The following is a 17,327-nucleotide window of genomic DNA, read 5'->3' on the forward strand; positions in this document are numbered from 1 at the left end:
CTTCATCTTTATAACAATCTTTTACTACAAACTTTGAAGCTCTGAACAAAGGACTGAATGACCCATCCAAGCTGTGGCAGTGTTCCAGAGAGACTTTCAAGCCAGGAAACTCACCAATACTGCTAAGAACCTGATATGTGGATTTTGAATCTTTGTATGTATGTGAGTGCTTTATCATTTAACAGCTCTCCTCTTGTTCTTTCTTTTTTCTTTATAACAAACTTTGCGTTTTAGGCACTAAAGGATTAGCTGGCAGCATGGTATTCTGTGTAAAATCCAAAGGTATATTGACCTGGTAATGTGGCTGACCCTTTGAGGTCAGAAGAACATTTTGTATATGTGAGCAAAGTTTTTTAAATAACTTCTGACTGTACTGGACCTATGTGCTGACTGGAAACCAGAGAACTGGAATGCAATAAACAGGTCTATATGATTTCTTTTTTGCTTCTTGATAACTAAATAACTCTCTTATCCTGTTTCCCCTCCTGTAAAGCAGCAGCTCCTCCCAGCTGTTGCTCTTGCCTCTCTGTGGTGCACAGCTCACAGCTTGCTGGCTCTGCCATCTGCCGTGCAGGGAGGGGACGCAGCCACACCATATGACCGAATGGGGCTAGCTAAACCTTGCAGAAATCAGGGGGGCACATGACCCCTTGTGCTCCCCGTGTGTTGCCTCTGGTTTGACATGATTTGTTCTTAAAAATCCCTGCTGGCTCTCACTTATCAGCTAGGTTTGATGACTATTGTAAATTATAGAGAAAATAAAACCGAGAATTTCCTAATTAGTGTGTAAGAAATCCAAACATGTTAATTTGTGGAATTACACAAATAGTTCACCCATATAACCTTAAATCTGACCTATCACAGGGTTTTCCAGCTTCCCAGAGAGTGAAACTCAGGGAAATATTATGTACATTCTCTATTTGAATAATTTTATTTATTTTATATGATTAACGGTCATTCCCCTTTGTCTCCCCCACATTATGTCTCTAACTCAAAGTTTATCCAATAGCAGACTATAAAGTGGAGTTAATGTTCAGAGCACATGTCACTCTTTTTGTGATAAATATATTACAAGGATGTTGTAATTTTTCCCAAAAGGACACAGGATAGTCACCATTATATTTAAACAAAATCCAAACAACTTACAATAAGAAATGACATTTGGGTTCCCACATAACTTTAATTCTGCCCTGCAGTGACACCACTAAGGGGAAATTGGGGGGGGAGGGGGAAGTACTGTTCTTAAAAAAAAATCTGTGTGTCAACAAATACTAAAATGTTTTACTTGTATTTTTTTTTCTCTTCATTTAATTCATGTTCATTTAGGAAAGAGTTTTCTGTTCAGGAATTTCTTTAGTGCTGTTTTCACCTCCTCATTTCTCAGGGTGTAGATCAGGGGGTTCAGAACTGGGGTGATGATGCTGTACATGAGGGTGGGTATCATGTCTCTTTCAGAGGGGAAACCCGGTGAGGAAATCATGTAGTTGCCAAGGACTGGCATATAGAATAGAGATACCACGGTGAGGTGGGATGCGCAGGTGGAGAAGGCCTTTCTCCTACTTTCCCGCGAGTGGATTTTCAGGAGGAGGAAGGAGATGATGTAGATGTAGGAGAAGAGTGTGAGCACAAAGGAACTCAGACCAAGGACACCAGCATCGATGTTGAGTAGGGCCCGGTTGAGGTGGGTTCTGCCACAGGCAAGGCTCAGCAGGGGCTTGATATCACAGAAGAAGTGGGGGACGAGGTTGGAGCCGCAGAAGTGTAGCCGGGAGGTCATCACTGTGGATATCAGGGCATGCAGGAAGCTGGTGGACCAGGTGGCCGCTGCCAGGAGCAGGCAGGTCTGTGGACTCATGACCAGCCTGTAGCGCAATGGGTTGCAAATGGCCACATAGCGGTCGTAGGCCATGACGGCCAGCAGCACGGCCTCACTGCTGCCCAGGAGGTGGAAAAAGTGGAGCTGGGCCAGGCAGCCGGCAAAGGAGATGGTCTGGTGCTCTGACAGGAAACCAGACAGCATCTTGGGCACAGTAACTGTGGAAAAGCAGATGTCCAGACTGGAGAGGTTGCCCAGAAAGAAGTACATGGGGGTGTGGAGCCGGGGCTCAGCCACTACCGTGGTTATGATGGCCACGTTACCCAGCAGGCTGGTCATGTAGAGCAGGAGGAAGAGAGGGAAGAGGAAGTGATTCAGCCCTGGGAGATTGGTCAGGCCCAGGAGGACAAACTCACTCACCTCTGTCTGGTTCTTCATTGCCGAGGATGGGAGGGAGACATGCTAGTGCAGAAAGAGATGCACGAATCGCTGTAATTTGTATTTCAACAAGCACCTGCCACCCAAGGTCTCAGAGTGCCTAGTGGTCATTAATTAAACCTTCCCACTCCTGCTATGGGTTAGCATCTCCATTTCATAGTTGGGGAAATGGCAGTAGAGAGGGGCAATCTATCATCTATATACCTGTATCTATAAAATGCTATTTGGTTGTAAATGTGAACACTTGATAGTAAGGAAATTCCAGAACATCTACAGTTCCCAGTGTAACTGTGATTCTACCCCTTGTGCATCCATCCCATGCACTGAATAAGGCAAAGCTCTTGGGCAAGAAAACACTATATGTTAATGTGAATAAATCCCATAGCATAATGCATATGAACAAAGGTGCTGAATTAAAGTTGTAAAGCTGGCATTTTCTAACTGCCAAGTGTAGAATTTGACTTTGAAATTTAAACAATACTCTTGTACATAGGGGTTGTTTTTTGTTTTTGTTTGTTTTTTTCGCATTATTCTATTAATTGCAACTATAATCAAGATAATCAGTTCTGGCTTCCCCCTGAGCTGTGCTGCAAAGATTTCTGCCACTCAATCAACAGGCATGATTGCATTAGCTTGTGTCAGAAGAAGACTCTTATAGATAGAGCCCTAACAAATCCATGGTCTTTTATGGTCAATTTTACGGCCATAGGATTTTAAAATTGGTAAATGTCACATTTTCAGCTGTTTAAACTGAAATTTCACACTGTTGTAACTGTGGGGGTCCCAACCCGAAAGGGGATTGTGTGTGTGGGGGGGTCACAAACCTGTTGTAGGGGGGTCACGGGATTGCCACCCTTGCTTCTGTGCTGCCTTCAGAACTGGCCTGTGAAGGCAGTAACTGCAGAGCTTCCTGCAGCCGCAGGAGGTTCCCGGAGATGGAGTCCTGTCCCTCCTCTGCCCAGCCAGAGTTAGGAGCCCCCATTGTTGGGGTGCTCCCAGCAGCACAGGGAAGATCGGACACAACTCCACAAGTCTCCTCCAGCTGCAGGAATGTCTGGGGCTGCTGCCCAGTCCCAGAGAGCGTCCTGCAGCAGGGGGATGCACCTGGAGGTGGGTCTGGTCTCCCGCCCCAAAGGCAGCTGTGAAGGAGATGGACAAGTCCTTCCCCCCCCTGCCCACCTGGAGATAGCGGCCCCCTTTACTGGGGAATTCCTAGGAACAAGGGCACATCAGATTACATGGGGAATGGCTTATTTCATGGTCCATAATGCATTTTTCATGTCCATGAAATTGGTAGGGCCCTCCTTATAGAAGAGGGCAGGGGCATAGAGAGATGAGGCCAGGTGGCTGGTCTTAGAGATGGCCAGGGGAAGCCTAGCTCATATCTCTTTCTTTATGCCCTTCCATCCCCCGAGTGCTCCAGCAGCAATCAACTATTCCATTACCTCATGTGTTACTGCTTCCAAAAGTCAGTAGTCATATCCTCTGTGCAGCATCCAACTGAAAATAGAATGAAACAGAGAAAATGGAGTGATTGAGAGATGAGTGAAAAAAAATGAAAAATATGAACTGTAAGAAAGAAAGATAGAAAAAAAGGGAAGAAAGTAATAATTTCAGAGTCTGAGAATGCGCTGATGTTTTGCATCTGTAGATAAGGAAGAGTGCTTTGTTATAAACTCTTCAATTCCATAACATACCTAAATAAACTGGATTCTTCTTGAAGCTACAATATTATAACAATGTAGAACAAAATCCACTCTATGGGAAACTTAAAAGAGGATCAAACACTGATTGTTCTGGAAACCTGGATGACTGTGAACAGAGAGACCTTTTTAACACAGTCACACTCTCCGAAATACCACCTTATGAACAGGGAAATTGCCTTCCATCTGACAGTTCTTCTGGGATGTAGTTCTTGTACCACCTGAGAATTTGAAGTTAGAAAACAAACAAGACCAATGCTTCTTGGAAAGATGGAGGTTGACAATATTGTGAGGACTAGAGTTGTTTGAAAAGCATAAAGAAGAACCACTGATCTATAAATGTTTCCACTAGCAAGTCCACTCCATTTTTGTAACCAGTATTTGCGTAGTGAAGTGGTTCTGTGTGAGAGATTGGGAAACACCCCATCAATGGATACCAGAATTGAAGTATAAGCATCTGAATTGAACTGAACAAGGATCCAGAGCTCAGAGGCTTGAGCATATTTCCAAAGGCATTTAGGCACCTGAGGATGTAGATACATACTTAATAGGATTTACACAATCACCTGAGTGACTTAGGCACCTAACGCCTATTGAGTTCACTTAACTTTGGTACCTGGAAAAATAAAGGAGCAAATAATCAAACCATCAATTTATAAGCACCTAGAAGAATATAAGATGATAAGTAACAATCAACATGACTTTGTCAAGAACAAATGGTGTCAAATCAGCCTAATATCCTTCTTTAACAGGGTAACAAGCCTTGTGGATAGGGGGGAAGCAATAGATGTAAGATACTTGAACTTTACTAAGGCTTTTGATACTGTCTCATAATTCAGTCTAGATGAACCTACTATACCACAGGTGCACAATTGGTTGGGAAACCACACTCAGAGCGTAGTTATCAATGGTTCATTGTCAAGCTGGAAGGGTATATCAAGTGGGGTCCCATAGGGATCTCTCCTGGGTCCAGTTCTATTCAATATCCTCATAAATGATTTAGATAATGGCAAAGAGAGTACACTTATAAAGTTTCCAGATGATACTAAGCTAGGACGTGTTGCAAGAGCTTTGGAGGATATGATTAGAATTCAAAATGTTCTTGACAAAGTAGAGAAATGGTCTTAAATAGATATGGTGGAATTGAATACGGACAAATACAAAGTACTCCACTTATGAAAGAAAAATGAAATGCACATGTACAATTGGGAAATGATTGCTTAGGAAGGAGTACTGCAGAAAAGGATCTGGGCATTATAGTCAGTATTCCCTCTAATGTTTCCCACCCATATGCAGCATGAATTTTGATATGTGCCCCAATATGAAGGTGATGTGTCACACATCACCTCCATATTGGGGCACATAACAAAATTCATCCGCTAGGAGTGGAGCCGAGGGGTTCAGAGTGTGGGAGGGGGCTCAGGGCTGGGGAAGAGGGTCGGGGTGCAGAGGTGTGAGGGCTCTGGCTGGGGGTGCAGGCCCTAGGGTGGTGCCGAGGATGAGGGGTTTGGGGTGCAAGAGGATGCTCAGTGGCTATGGCAGGGAGAGAGGACTCCCCCCAGCTCTCTCTCCTCTCCCTGCAGCAGCTCCTGGGCTGTGGGGGAGAGGTGCATCTCCGCATCATGGCAGCTCTGGGGCTGGAAGATAGGAGCCCCTCCCTCAGCCCTAGCAGGTCCGAGCTGGGGAAGGGCCGCCCTGGTTGTGGCTGGGTCCGGGTCGCTCCCTCAATGCCACCTGGGCTGTGGCTGGGTGCAGGACTCCCTGCATGCACCACCCCAGCAAGGTCAGGTGCCTGTCTGTGGCTGGGTCCAGGATGCTCCAGCCATGCTTGGGGCGAGCCCGGGGCGTGCCGCAGCAGAATTGGGGCCGGGGTAGGGACACCCCTCCCCTAGCCGCCGCAGTTCCCTCAGCGAGTACCTTGAGCACCTGTGTGGCAATAAATAGGCTGTGGTGCAGCTGTTTGGCTGCATAGCTTACAGGGAACTTAGGTTATAGTGGATCACAAACTAAATTTGAGCCAACAATGTAATACTGTTGCAAAAAAAATGCGAACCTCATTCTGGGATGTATGTAAGCAAGACACAAGCAAATTCTTCCACTCTATTCAACACCGATAAGGCCTAAGCAGGAGTATTGTGTCCAGTTCTGGGTGCAACACTTCAGGAAAGATGGTGGCAAATTACAGAAAGTCCAGAGGAAAGCAACAAACAAGATTAAATGTCTAGAAAAATATGACCTATGATTGAAAAAAAATGATTTGTTTAGTCTGGAGAAGAGAAGACTGAGGGGGTACATGATAACAATCTTCAAGTACATAAGAGGTTGTTATAAAGAGGAGATTGATAAATTGTTGTCCTGAACCCTGAGGAAAAGACAAGGACTAATGGGGCTTCAACTACTGCAAAGTTGATTTAGTTTAGACAGAAAAAAAAAAAAAAGTCCTGACTGTAAAGGTAATGAAGCACTGGAACAAATTAACTAGGGAAGTTGTGGAATCTCCATCACCGGAGGTTTTAAAGAAAAGGTTGGACAAACACCTGTCAGGGATGGTCTAGATAATACTTAGTCCTGCTTCAGTGCAGTGGACTAGATTAGATGTCCTCTTGAGGCCTCTTCCAGTCCGACATTTCTGTGCTTCTCTGATGCGGTGCTATGGCCGCTATTGTGGCGGTTATACTGCATGGCAAAGTTGATGTGTTCCTATAGCCTTTATTAACAGAGCAGTATATTTTAAGCCATGCAACAGAATCCTGTGCTTTTTAATCCCAAGGTACTAGGTTTGATTCTTGATGCTGACATTTCCAGCTGAAAATTGAGATTTGCTTTTCTGATGAAAAAATCAACATTTTTTTTTTTAAAGAAAGCCAATCCTTTCATAGAAAACATAGAAATGGAGGACTGGAAGATCTCTCAAGAGGTCATGTAGGTCAGCTTCCCACACTGTGCTGAGGCAGGACCATGTAAATGAACGCAATTCATGACAGGCGTGTGTCTAGCCCAGGGGTGGGCAAACTTTTTTGGCCTAAGGGCCACATCGGGTTTCAGAAATTAGTAGCTCTTGCAACGCCACTGAACAGTGCACTGACCCACAGGAACCCTCCTACCAACACTACAAAAAGAAGAAGAACTTTGCGTGGACTCCTCCTGACGGTCGAAATGACAGACTGGACCACTACATAGAGTGCTTCCGCAGACGTGCACAGCCTGAAATTGTGGACAAACAACATCACTTGTCCCATAACCTCAGTCGTACAGAACGCAATGCCATCAACAGCCTCAGAAACAACTCTGACATTATCATCAAAGGGGCTGACAAAGGACATGCTGTAGTCATAATGAACAGGTCGGATTATGAACAGGAGGCTGCCAGGCAACTCTCCAAGACCACATTCTACAGGCCACTGTCCTCTGATCCCACTGAGGAATACCAAAAGAAACTACACCATCTGCTCAAGAAATTCCCAGCTACAGTACGGGAACAAATCTACATGGACACACGCCCAGAATCCCGACCAGGGGTATTCTATCTGTTACCCAAGCTCCATAAACCTGGAAACCCTGGACGCCCCATCATCTCAGGCATTGGCACTCTTACAGCAGGATTATCTGGCTATTTGGACTCTCTCCTCAGACCCTACACTACCAGCACTCGCAGCTATCTTTGAGACATCACCGACTTCCTGAGGAAACTACAATGCATTGGTGTTCTTCCTGAAAACACCATCCTGGCCACCATGGATGTAGAAGCACTTTACACCACTATTCCACATGAGGATGGACTACAAGCCGTCGGGAACAGTATCCCTGATGAGGCCACAGCATACCTGGTGGCTGAGCTTTGTGACTTTGTCCTCACCCACAACCACTTCAGATTTGGGGACAACTTATACCTTCAAGTCAGTGGCACTGCTATGGGTCCTCGCATGTCCCCACAATATGCCAATATTTTTATGGCTGACTTAGAACAATGCTTCCTCAGCTCTCATCCCCTAGTGCCCCTCCTCTACTTGCGCAACATTGATGACATTTTCATCATATGGACCCACGGAAAGGAGGCCCTTGAAGAATTCCACCTGGACTTCAACAATTTCCACCTCACCATCAACCTCATTCTGGACCAGTCCACACAAGAGATCCACTTCCTGGACACTACAGTGCAAATAAGTGATGGTCACATAAACACCACCCTATACCGGAAACCTACTGACCGCTATACGTACCTACATGCCTCCAGCTTCGATCCGAGACACATCACAAGATCTATTGTCTACAGCCAAGCCCTAAGATACAACCAAATTTGCTCCAACCCCTCAGACAGAGACAAAGACCTACAAGATCTTTATCAAGCATTCGTAAAACTACAATACCCACCTGGGGAAGTGAGGAAACAGATTGACAGAGCAAGACGGGTACCCAGAAATCACCTACTACAGGACAGGCCCAACAAGGACAATAACAGAACACCACTGGCCATCACATCCAGCCCCCAGCTAAAACCTCTCCAACGCATTATCCACGATCTATGCATCCGAAGAAGTGGGCTGTAGTCCACGAAAGCTTATGCTCTAATAAATTTGTTAGTCTCTAAGGTGCCACAAGTACTCCTGTTCTTTTTATCCTGGAAAATGATCCCTCACTCTCACAGACCTTGCAAGGCAGACGAGTCCTTGCTTACAGACAACCCCCCAACCTGAAGCAAATACTCACCAGCAACTACACACCACACCACAGAAACACCAACCCAGGAACCAATCCCTGTAGCAAACGTCGTTGCCTACTCTGTCTCCATATCTACTCTGGCGACACCATCAGAGGACCCAACCACATCAGCCACACGATCAAGGGCTCATTCACCTGCATATCCACTAATGTTGTAGTGCCCCAAGGGTCGGTCCTGGGGCTGGTTTTGTTTAATATCTTTATTAATGATCTAGAGGATGGAGTGGACTGCACTCTCACCAAGTTTGCAGATGACACTAAACTGGGAGGCGTGGTAGATACACTGGAGGATAGGGATCAGATATAGAGGGACCTAGACAAATTGGAGGACTGGGCCAAAAGAAACCTGATGAGGTTCAACAAGGACAAGTGTAGAGTCCTGCTCTTAGAACAGAAGAATCCTATGCACTGCTACAGAATAGGGATCGAATGGCTAGGTAGCAGTTCTGCAGAAAAGGACCTAGGGGTCACAGTGGATGAGAAGCTGGATATGAGTCAACAGTGTGCTCTTGTTGCCAAGAAGGCTAATGGCATTTTGGGCTGTATAAGTAGGGGCATTGCCAGCAGATCGAGGGACGTGATCGTTCCCCTTTATGCGACATTGGTGAGGCCTCATCTGGAGTACTGTGTCCAGTTTTGGGCCCCACACTACAAGAAGGATGTGGAAAAATTGGAAAGAGTCCAGCAGAGGGCAACAAAAATGATTAGGGGTCTGGAGCACATGACTTATGAGGAGAGGCTGAGGGAACTGGGATTGTTTAGTCTCCAAAAGAGAAGAATGAGGAGGGATTTGATAGCTGCTTTCAACTACCTGAGGGGGGGGTTCCAAAGAGGATGGAGCTCGGCTGTTCTCAGTGGTGGCAGTTGACAGAACAAGGAGCAATGGTCTCAAGTTGCAGTGGGGGAGGTCTAGGTTGGATATTAGGAAACACTATTTCACTAGGAGGGTGGTGAAGCACTGGAATGCTTTACCTAGGGAGGTGGTGGAATCTCCTTCCTTAGAGGTTTTTAAGGCCCGGCTTGACAAAGCCCTGGGTGGGATGATTTAGTTGGGAATTGGTCCTGGTTTGAGCAGGGGGTTGGACTAGATGACCTCCTGAGGTCCCTTCCAACCCTGATATTCTAATGTTATATATGCCATCATGTGCCAGCAATGCGCCTCTGCCATGTACATTGGCCAAACCGGACAGTCCCTCCGCAAAAGAATAAATGGACACAAATCGGACATCAGGAATGGTAACATATATAAGCCAGTAAGTGAACACTTCAATCTCCCTGGTCATTCTATTTCAGATTTAAAAGTCACTATCATTGAACAAAAAACTTCAGAAACAGACTTCAAAGAGAAACAGCAGAACTAAAATTCATTTGCAAATTTAACACCATTAATCTCGGCTTGAATAGGGACTGGGAGTGGCTGGCTCATTACAGAAGCAGCTTTTCCTCTCCTGGAATTGACACCTCCTCATCTATTATTGGGAGTGGACTACATCCACCCTGATTGAATTGGCCCTGTCAACACTGGTTCTCCACTTGTGAAGTAACACCCTGCTCTCCATGTGTCAATATATAATGCCTGCATCTGTAACTTTCACTCTATGCATCTGAAGAAGTGAGGTTTTTACCCACAAAAGCTTATGCCCAAATAAATCTGTTAGTCTTTAAGGTGTCACCAGACTCCTTGTTGTTTTCACAGAAAGCATTGCATTGTGGTAGCTATTCCAGTGTGCAAGTTGCTGCAGTGTACTTTGGAAAGGTTTTGCAATGCCTAATGCGACAGGCACAGCATCACATGATGCAGGTTTCCCAATGCCATTATTCCAGGGCATCCTACGAGATTGCCAGCTGCTTTTCAAATGGTGGGGTGGAGTGTGACAGGGAGTATGTTGTGTGTATGTGGGGGGAGAGACAGTTTGTTTTGGGAGGCAGAGTGTGTCAGCATGCTGTCTTGTACGTTCAGACAACTGCAGGGGGAAGGGGGAAACCCCTACATCAGCCCCACCTCTCTCACACACACACACGCACAAACGCCTGCCTCTGCAGCAAGAGCATTCCACAATAATGGTTTGCTTTGTCCCCCAGAGCAGATAAACATGCTGGCTGTCAGAAACGGAGCTTTGAAAGGGGATATCTGCATGCCTGCTGCAGAGTTCAAAACAATGAGGAGAGTGGCCTCTTGACTTCAAGGAATTATGGGACATTTCTGGAGACCAATCACAGTGCAGTAATGCAACACATTGTCCATACTGACACCCCGGCACTTCAGCCTGGGCGCAGAAACTCTATGATTCTCGTTAAGGTGGATTACCAGGGGTGCTCCAGACGCGGAGTCGAGGCTAAATGCCTTGCCAGTGTGAAAACCTCAGGAGTTAGGGCGACCAGGGCTGATTTAATGTGCTCTAACTTGCAAGTGTAGACAAGGCCTTCAATGCATGCAACTTACCAAACTATTATTTAACATATTATTTTTCTGCTTTGCAATGAGATCCTTCCACCTTGTTATTAATATTAATCATGTCAAGCATCTGACGCTAGAAACCACTGGTCTACAATTTTTGAGAAGTCATCTGCTTCAGAGATAAAATTTGCTATTTATTATGTATTTTGATTTGCTTAATTCAAATATGACAATTAAAACAACTGATTGGCTACTGTTTCTAAGATATTTAAGTTTTTACATTTTATGTCTATGTATATTGTGTAGCTAGTAGAGTTTTAATCATAAATTGTAAACCTAGGTCTTTTCATGTATTTATGGTTGCTTTACATGATAATATTTCACCTGTCCTGTTTATGTAATACTTTAAAAATCAGCAAAAGGGTTATATAAATAAAATTTATTATGAAACAAAAGTCAAAAAACTATTATGTACATAGTTTAGTCCTATTCAGTGTCTACTCGGCGCTTCTTGGCTTGTCTCTTGAATTCATTAAATGGAGCATCTCTTGTCACTGTCCAGCAATAGTCTGCAAGCATTGATGGGCTCCATTTGCCCTGATAGTGTTTCTCCATTGTTGCAATGTCTTGGTGAAATAGCTCGCCGTGCTCGTCGCTCACTGCTTCGCAGTTCGGTGGAAAAAAATCTAGATGAGAGGGCAAAAAATGTATCTTTAGTGACATGTTGCAACCAAGGCTTTTGTATGCCTTGAGGAGGTTTTCCACCAACAACCTTTAGTTGTCTGCCTTCTTGTTTGCGAGAAAAGTTATTGCCACTAACTGGAAGGCTTTCCATGCTGTCTTTTCCTTGCCACGCAGTGCATGGTCAAATGCATCATCTCGAAGAAGTTCACGAATCTGAGGTCCAACAAAGACACCTTCTTTTATCTTAGCTTCACTTAACCTTGGAAATTTTCCATGGAGATACTTGAAAGCTGCTTGTGTTTTGTCAATGGCTTTGACAAAGTTCTTCATCAGACCCAGCTTGATGTGTAAGGGTGGTAACAAAATCTTCCTTGATTCAACAAGTGGTGGATGCTGAACACTTTTCCTCCCAGGCTCCAATGACTGTCGGAGTGGCCAATCTTTCTTGATGTAGTGGGAATCTCTTGCACAACTATCCCATTCACAGAGAAAACAGCAGTACTTTGTGTATCCAGTCTGCAGACCAAGCAAGAGAGGAACAACCTTCAAATCGCCACGAAGCTGCCACTGATGTTGGTCATAATTTATGCACCTCAAAAGTTGTTTCATGTTGTCATAGGTTTCCTTCATATGGACTGCATGACCAACTGGAATTGATGGCAAAACATTGCCATTATGCAGTAAAACAGCTTCAAGACTTGTCTTCGATGAATCAATGAACAGTCTCCACTCATCTGGATCATGAACAACGTTGAGGGCTGCCATCACACCGTCAATGTTGTTGCAGGCTACAAGATCACCTTCCATGAAGAAGAATGGGACAAGATCCTTTTGACGGTCACGGAACATGGAAACCCTAACATCACCTGCCAGGAGATTCCACTGCTGTAGTCTGGGGCCCAACAGCTCTGCCTTACTCTTGGGTAGTTCCAAATCCCTGACAAGGTCATTCAGTTCACCTTGTGTTATGAGGTGTGGTTCAGAGGAGGAGGATGGGAGAAAATGTGGGTCCTGTGACATTGGTGGTTCAGGACCAGAAGTTTCATCCTCCTCGTCTGACTCAAGTGAGAATGATTCTGGTGCATCAGGAACCGGCAGTCCTTCTCCGTGGGGTACTGGGCGGATAGCTGATGGAATGTTTGGATAATGCACAGTCCACTTTTTCTTCTTTGACACACCTTTCCCAACTGGAGGCACCATCCAGAAGTAACAATTGCTGGTATGATCTGTTGGCTCTCTCCAAATCATTGGCACTGCAAAAGCCATAGATTTCCTTTTCCTGTTCAACCACTGGCGAAGATTTGTTGCACAAGTGTTGCAGCATATGTGTGGGGCCCACCTCTTGTCCTGATCTCCAATTTTGCAGCCAAAATAAAGGTGATAGGCTTTCTTAACCATAGTGGTTATACTGCGCTTTTATGATGCAAAAGTCACTTCACCACAAACATAGCAGAAGTTATCTGCACTGTTCACACAAGTACAAGGCATCTCTGCTCACTTTGGCTAAACAGAAATGTGTCCCTTTGCAAAATCAAACACTGACAAATAAGAGAGCACGACACTGTATGATTTCTAGAGCTGATATAGGGCAATTTGTTCAGCAGAGTGATGTAAGTTTCATTATGATTGCATCATCCATGACTTCTAGGAATAACATGATGCAATTCATATCACATATGATGCAATACCAGCTTCAGATTGCATCATTCATTGTTTTGCCTAAAAAGCAAGTACTGTCCAAACCCAGTCATAGATTTATTCATAAATCCAGTCAAAGATGTATTTTAGTCATTTCTGGTTTAAATTGAGATCCCTTCCCTTTATAACTCACTTATCCTCCGCCATTCCCAAGTCAAGGGTCGTATATACTGACCCAATAGCATATCTTGAAAACTAGAGCCAATCAACAATTTGAAGCATCATTTTCGTTCTCAGTGACCCAGAATTAGTAATGTTTGACTACATTTATTTCAGAAGCATTTTGGCTGTAGAGCAGTGTACTCCAAGGTGTTTACACACCTACCAGACACTTTGAGCACCTAAATCCCAGAAAAAGCCATACTGGGATTCACAACCCTCCCCCTCCAAACCTTGGTGGTGCCTAAATTTGGTGCCTAAGTTCTTGCAGTCAAAGTTCCTTGTACACCTAATGTTTCTTCCTTTGGTCAGGCGAACTGCATCCAGCCATGTTCAAAACTCAGGCCCCCGTAGGTGAGCTCACACAAAATGGGCCTGCATGGGAACCTCCCTCATAACTTTTAGCCCAGTGGTTATGAGACTCACATAGGATGTGGGAGACCCAGGTTCTAGTCCCCCAGCCACCTGAGAGGGAGAAGGGATTTAAGCAAGGATGTCCCACACCTCCAGTTCATTGGCTAACCAGGGGGCTATGCATTATTCTGAAGTGGGGCTCCTCAATCTCTCCTGTCAAAACTGTTCCACTTTGGATGAAATAAATCAGGACAGGGTGTGAGAGAGAAAGGGAAAGACAACACTAGAATGATTCTATAGTGTGGTGGTTACATCCCTCCTCTGCAAGGTGTGTAGTTTCTATAGCTAGAACTTTTTTTTTTACGGTGATGGGAAGTCATCCCATCGACCAACCCTCCTCCTTTTTGATCTGGGCTTGGGACCGGCACTGAGAGTAGAAAAAGAATGCTTACCAAATACCACCCTTAAATGGAAGCCAAACACAACAGAGGAAGACTGTGAATAACATGGAAATGAACAGTTCTGAACAACATCAAGCACCTCAACGTGAAATGGGAAGATTTGGAGAGAAGGGCAGTTGACAGGCAAGGATGGCAAATGTGGGTAGCCCAATGAGAAGCAAAGAACGGGATGAACTAAGGTCTAAGTGAAAAGTCTGCAAGGTGGGGGAACCAGGATCCAGTCCCCCCACTCCAGGGATATATATATATATATATATTTGGTGGAACAGTTTTAAACTGAAAGGTCTTTGGAGTTGGGTCAGTCTCTCACTATGTTTTCTTGCAGTCAATGGGGCTCTGCTCTCATTTGATGCAGAAAAGAGCTACTGTAATATACCACTAATACATAACAATTCATTTTAACATTTGTCCCACAGCTAGTAATGATGAAGAAGTTCTGCTAGGATATTTGACTCACCCACCTACATTTCCTGTTGTGGATTGTCCCCTACTCTCTAGTTTCCTGTGGCTAACACAAATTGTTCTCCTATGCTCTAGTTCCAATTGCTAACTTTACTTTTTGAGGAAGACACAGGATAGATCTCAAGAACCTGGTGCCCAGTGCTGAATGGCACCTACAGATATATATTCCATTGCCATTTTCTCTTTTTCAATTCACATACAAAATTGATGTTAAGATGGTTTAAAGTGCACATAAAGTAAACAGGAGTGAAAGACATTACAGAGATGTTTTAATTATTCAAAACAAGTGTTAAAATCCAAGAAGTTCAATTAAGGTTTAAGAAATCCTGATGTGTTAATTTCTGTAAATACACAAATAAGGAACCCAAATAATCTTAATTCTGCTCATTCACAGAAATTGCCAACTTCCTGTATAGTCAAAACTCATTGATATATCGTTCATAGGCTATATTTCAATGATTTTATTTATTTATATGATTAACGGTCATTCCCTCTTCTCCCCCATTGTGCTTCTAACTGAAAGTTACTCCATCACAGAAACTAAGATGGAGTTAACGTCCAGGATATATGTCAGTAATGTGGAGTAGAATACAATACAAGAATGCTTTAATTTTCCCAAAATACATAATGGATATTCACCATTAAAGTTAAACAGAATCAAAATTATTAGAAATGACATTAGGGTACCCAAACAACCTTAATTCTGCCCCGTAGAGACACCAGAAAGGAGAAAAAAAAGAAGAAAAAAATGCAGCATGGCTTTAAAAATCTGAGGGTCAACAAAGACTAAAATGTTTTGATTGTAAATGAAGGGAGTTTCCCTTCAGTTACTTCATATCCTTTCAGGAAAAAGTTTTCTGTTCAGGAATTTCTTCAGAGTGGATTTCACCTCCTTATTTTTCAGGGTGTAGATCAGGGGGTTTAGAACTGGGGTGACGATGCAGTACATGAGGGTGGGTATCATGTCTCTTTCAGAGGGGAAACCCGGTGAGGAAATCATGTAATTGCTAATGGATGGAATATAGAAAAGAAACACCACAGTGAGGTGGGATGCGCAAGTGGAGAAGGCTTTTCTCCTACTTTCCTGTGAGTGGACCTTCAGGAGGAGGAAGGAGATGATGTAGATGTAGGAGAAGAGCGTGAGGACAAAGGAACTCAGACCAAGGACCCCTGCATCGATGTTGAGTAGGGTCAGGTTGAGGCGGGTGCTGCCGCAGGCAAGACTCAGCAGGGGCTTGATGTCACAGAAGAAGTGGGGGACGAGGTTGGGGCCACAGAAATGCAGGCGGGAGGTCATCACTGTGGATATCAGCGCATGCAGGAAGCCAGAGGACCAGGTGGCCGCTGCCAGGAACAGGCAGGCCCGTGGGCTCATGACCAGCCTGTAGCGCAGCGGGTTGCAGATGGCCACGTAGCGGTCATAGGCCATGACAGCCAGAAGCATGGCCTCACTGCTGCCGAGGAGGTGGAAAAAGTGGAGCTGGGCCAGGCAGCTGGCAAAGGAAATGGTCTGGTTCTCAGACAGGAAACCAGACAGCATCTTGGGCACAGCAACCGTGGAAAAGCAGATGTCCAGGCTGGAGAGATTGCCCAGAAAGAAGTACATGGGGGTGTGGAGCCGGGGCTCAGACACTACCATGACTATGATGGCCCCGTTACCCAACACATTGGCCATGTAGAGCAGGAGAAAGGAAGGGAAGAGGAAGTGCTTCAGCCCCTGGAGATTGGTCAGGCCTAAGAGGACGAAATCGCTCACCTCTGTCTGGTTCTGCATTGCTGAGGAAAGGAAGGAGACGTGCTAGATGCAACAATCCTTGCAGTTTGTATTTCTATGAACACCTTCCACTCAAGTGTCTCAGATTACTTACAAGTCATTAATTAAACCTTGCCAGTGAAATGAGTCACCAAATGAAATTAATAGGCAGCAGGTTTAAAACACACAAAAGTCAGTATTTCTTCACACAATGCAATCAGTCTGTGGAACCCTTTGCCAGAGAATGTTGTGAAGGCCAAGAATAAAAAAAGGGTTCATGGAGGATAGGTCCATCAATGGCTATGAGTCAGGGTGGGCAGGGACTATGTCACTAGCCTCTGTTTACCAGAAGCATGGGAATGGGTGGATCACTTGATGATTACCTTTTCTGTTCATTCCCTCTGAAGCACCTGACATTGGCCACTATCAGAAGAAAGGATACTGGTCTGACTCAGTATGGCATTAAAAAGTTTTTATGTTCCCAGTGCTGCTGAAGGTCAGCCTCCTCATTTTACAGTTGTGGAAATGGAGGTAGAGGGGAGTAATGTGTTATCTATATATCTATAGCTAGAAAGTTTTATTCGCTTTTAAAGTTGAGAACTTTAAAGCAAGGAAATGCAAGATTATGTATAGTTGCCCAGGCCACCATAATTTTGCCCCTTGTATATCTCTCCTGGGCACT

At 44.6% G+C, this 17,327-nt stretch overlaps 2 protein-coding genes across 2 annotated transcripts; both read right to left on the minus strand.

The window, feature by feature from the left end:
• Positions 1 to 1,318: 1,318 nt before the first annotated feature.
• LOC117886195 (olfactory receptor 12D1-like) lies at positions 1,319 to 2,254 on the minus strand. Its single transcript, XM_034787854.1, has one exon. The coding sequence runs from the start codon at positions 2,252 to 2,254 to the stop codon at positions 1,319 to 1,321; it is 936 nt and encodes a 311-aa protein (XP_034643745.1).
• Positions 2,255 to 15,724: 13,470 nt separating this feature from the next.
• On the minus strand, positions 15,725 to 16,666 carry LOC117886104 (olfactory receptor 12D1-like). The gene has a single exon (XM_034787742.1). The coding sequence runs from the start codon at positions 16,664 to 16,666 to the stop codon at positions 15,725 to 15,727; it is 942 nt and encodes a 313-aa protein (XP_034643633.1).
• Positions 16,667 to 17,327: the final 661 nt, after the last annotated feature.

Source organism: Trachemys scripta, chromosome 12 (assembly GCF_013100865.1).
Source record: "Trachemys scripta elegans isolate TJP31775 chromosome 12, CAS_Tse_1.0, whole genome shotgun sequence".
NCBI classification, from domain to species: Eukaryota; Metazoa; Chordata; order Testudines; family Emydidae; genus Trachemys; species Trachemys scripta.

Coding starts and splice junctions, on each gene's coding strand:
- LOC117886195 (XM_034787854.1), bottom strand. CDS start 2,254: ATGAAGAACCAGACAGAGGTGAGTGAGTTTGTCCTCCTGGGCCTGACC.
- LOC117886104 (XM_034787742.1), bottom strand. CDS start 16,666: ATGCAGAACCAGACAGAGGTGAGCGATTTCGTCCTCTTAGGCCTGACC.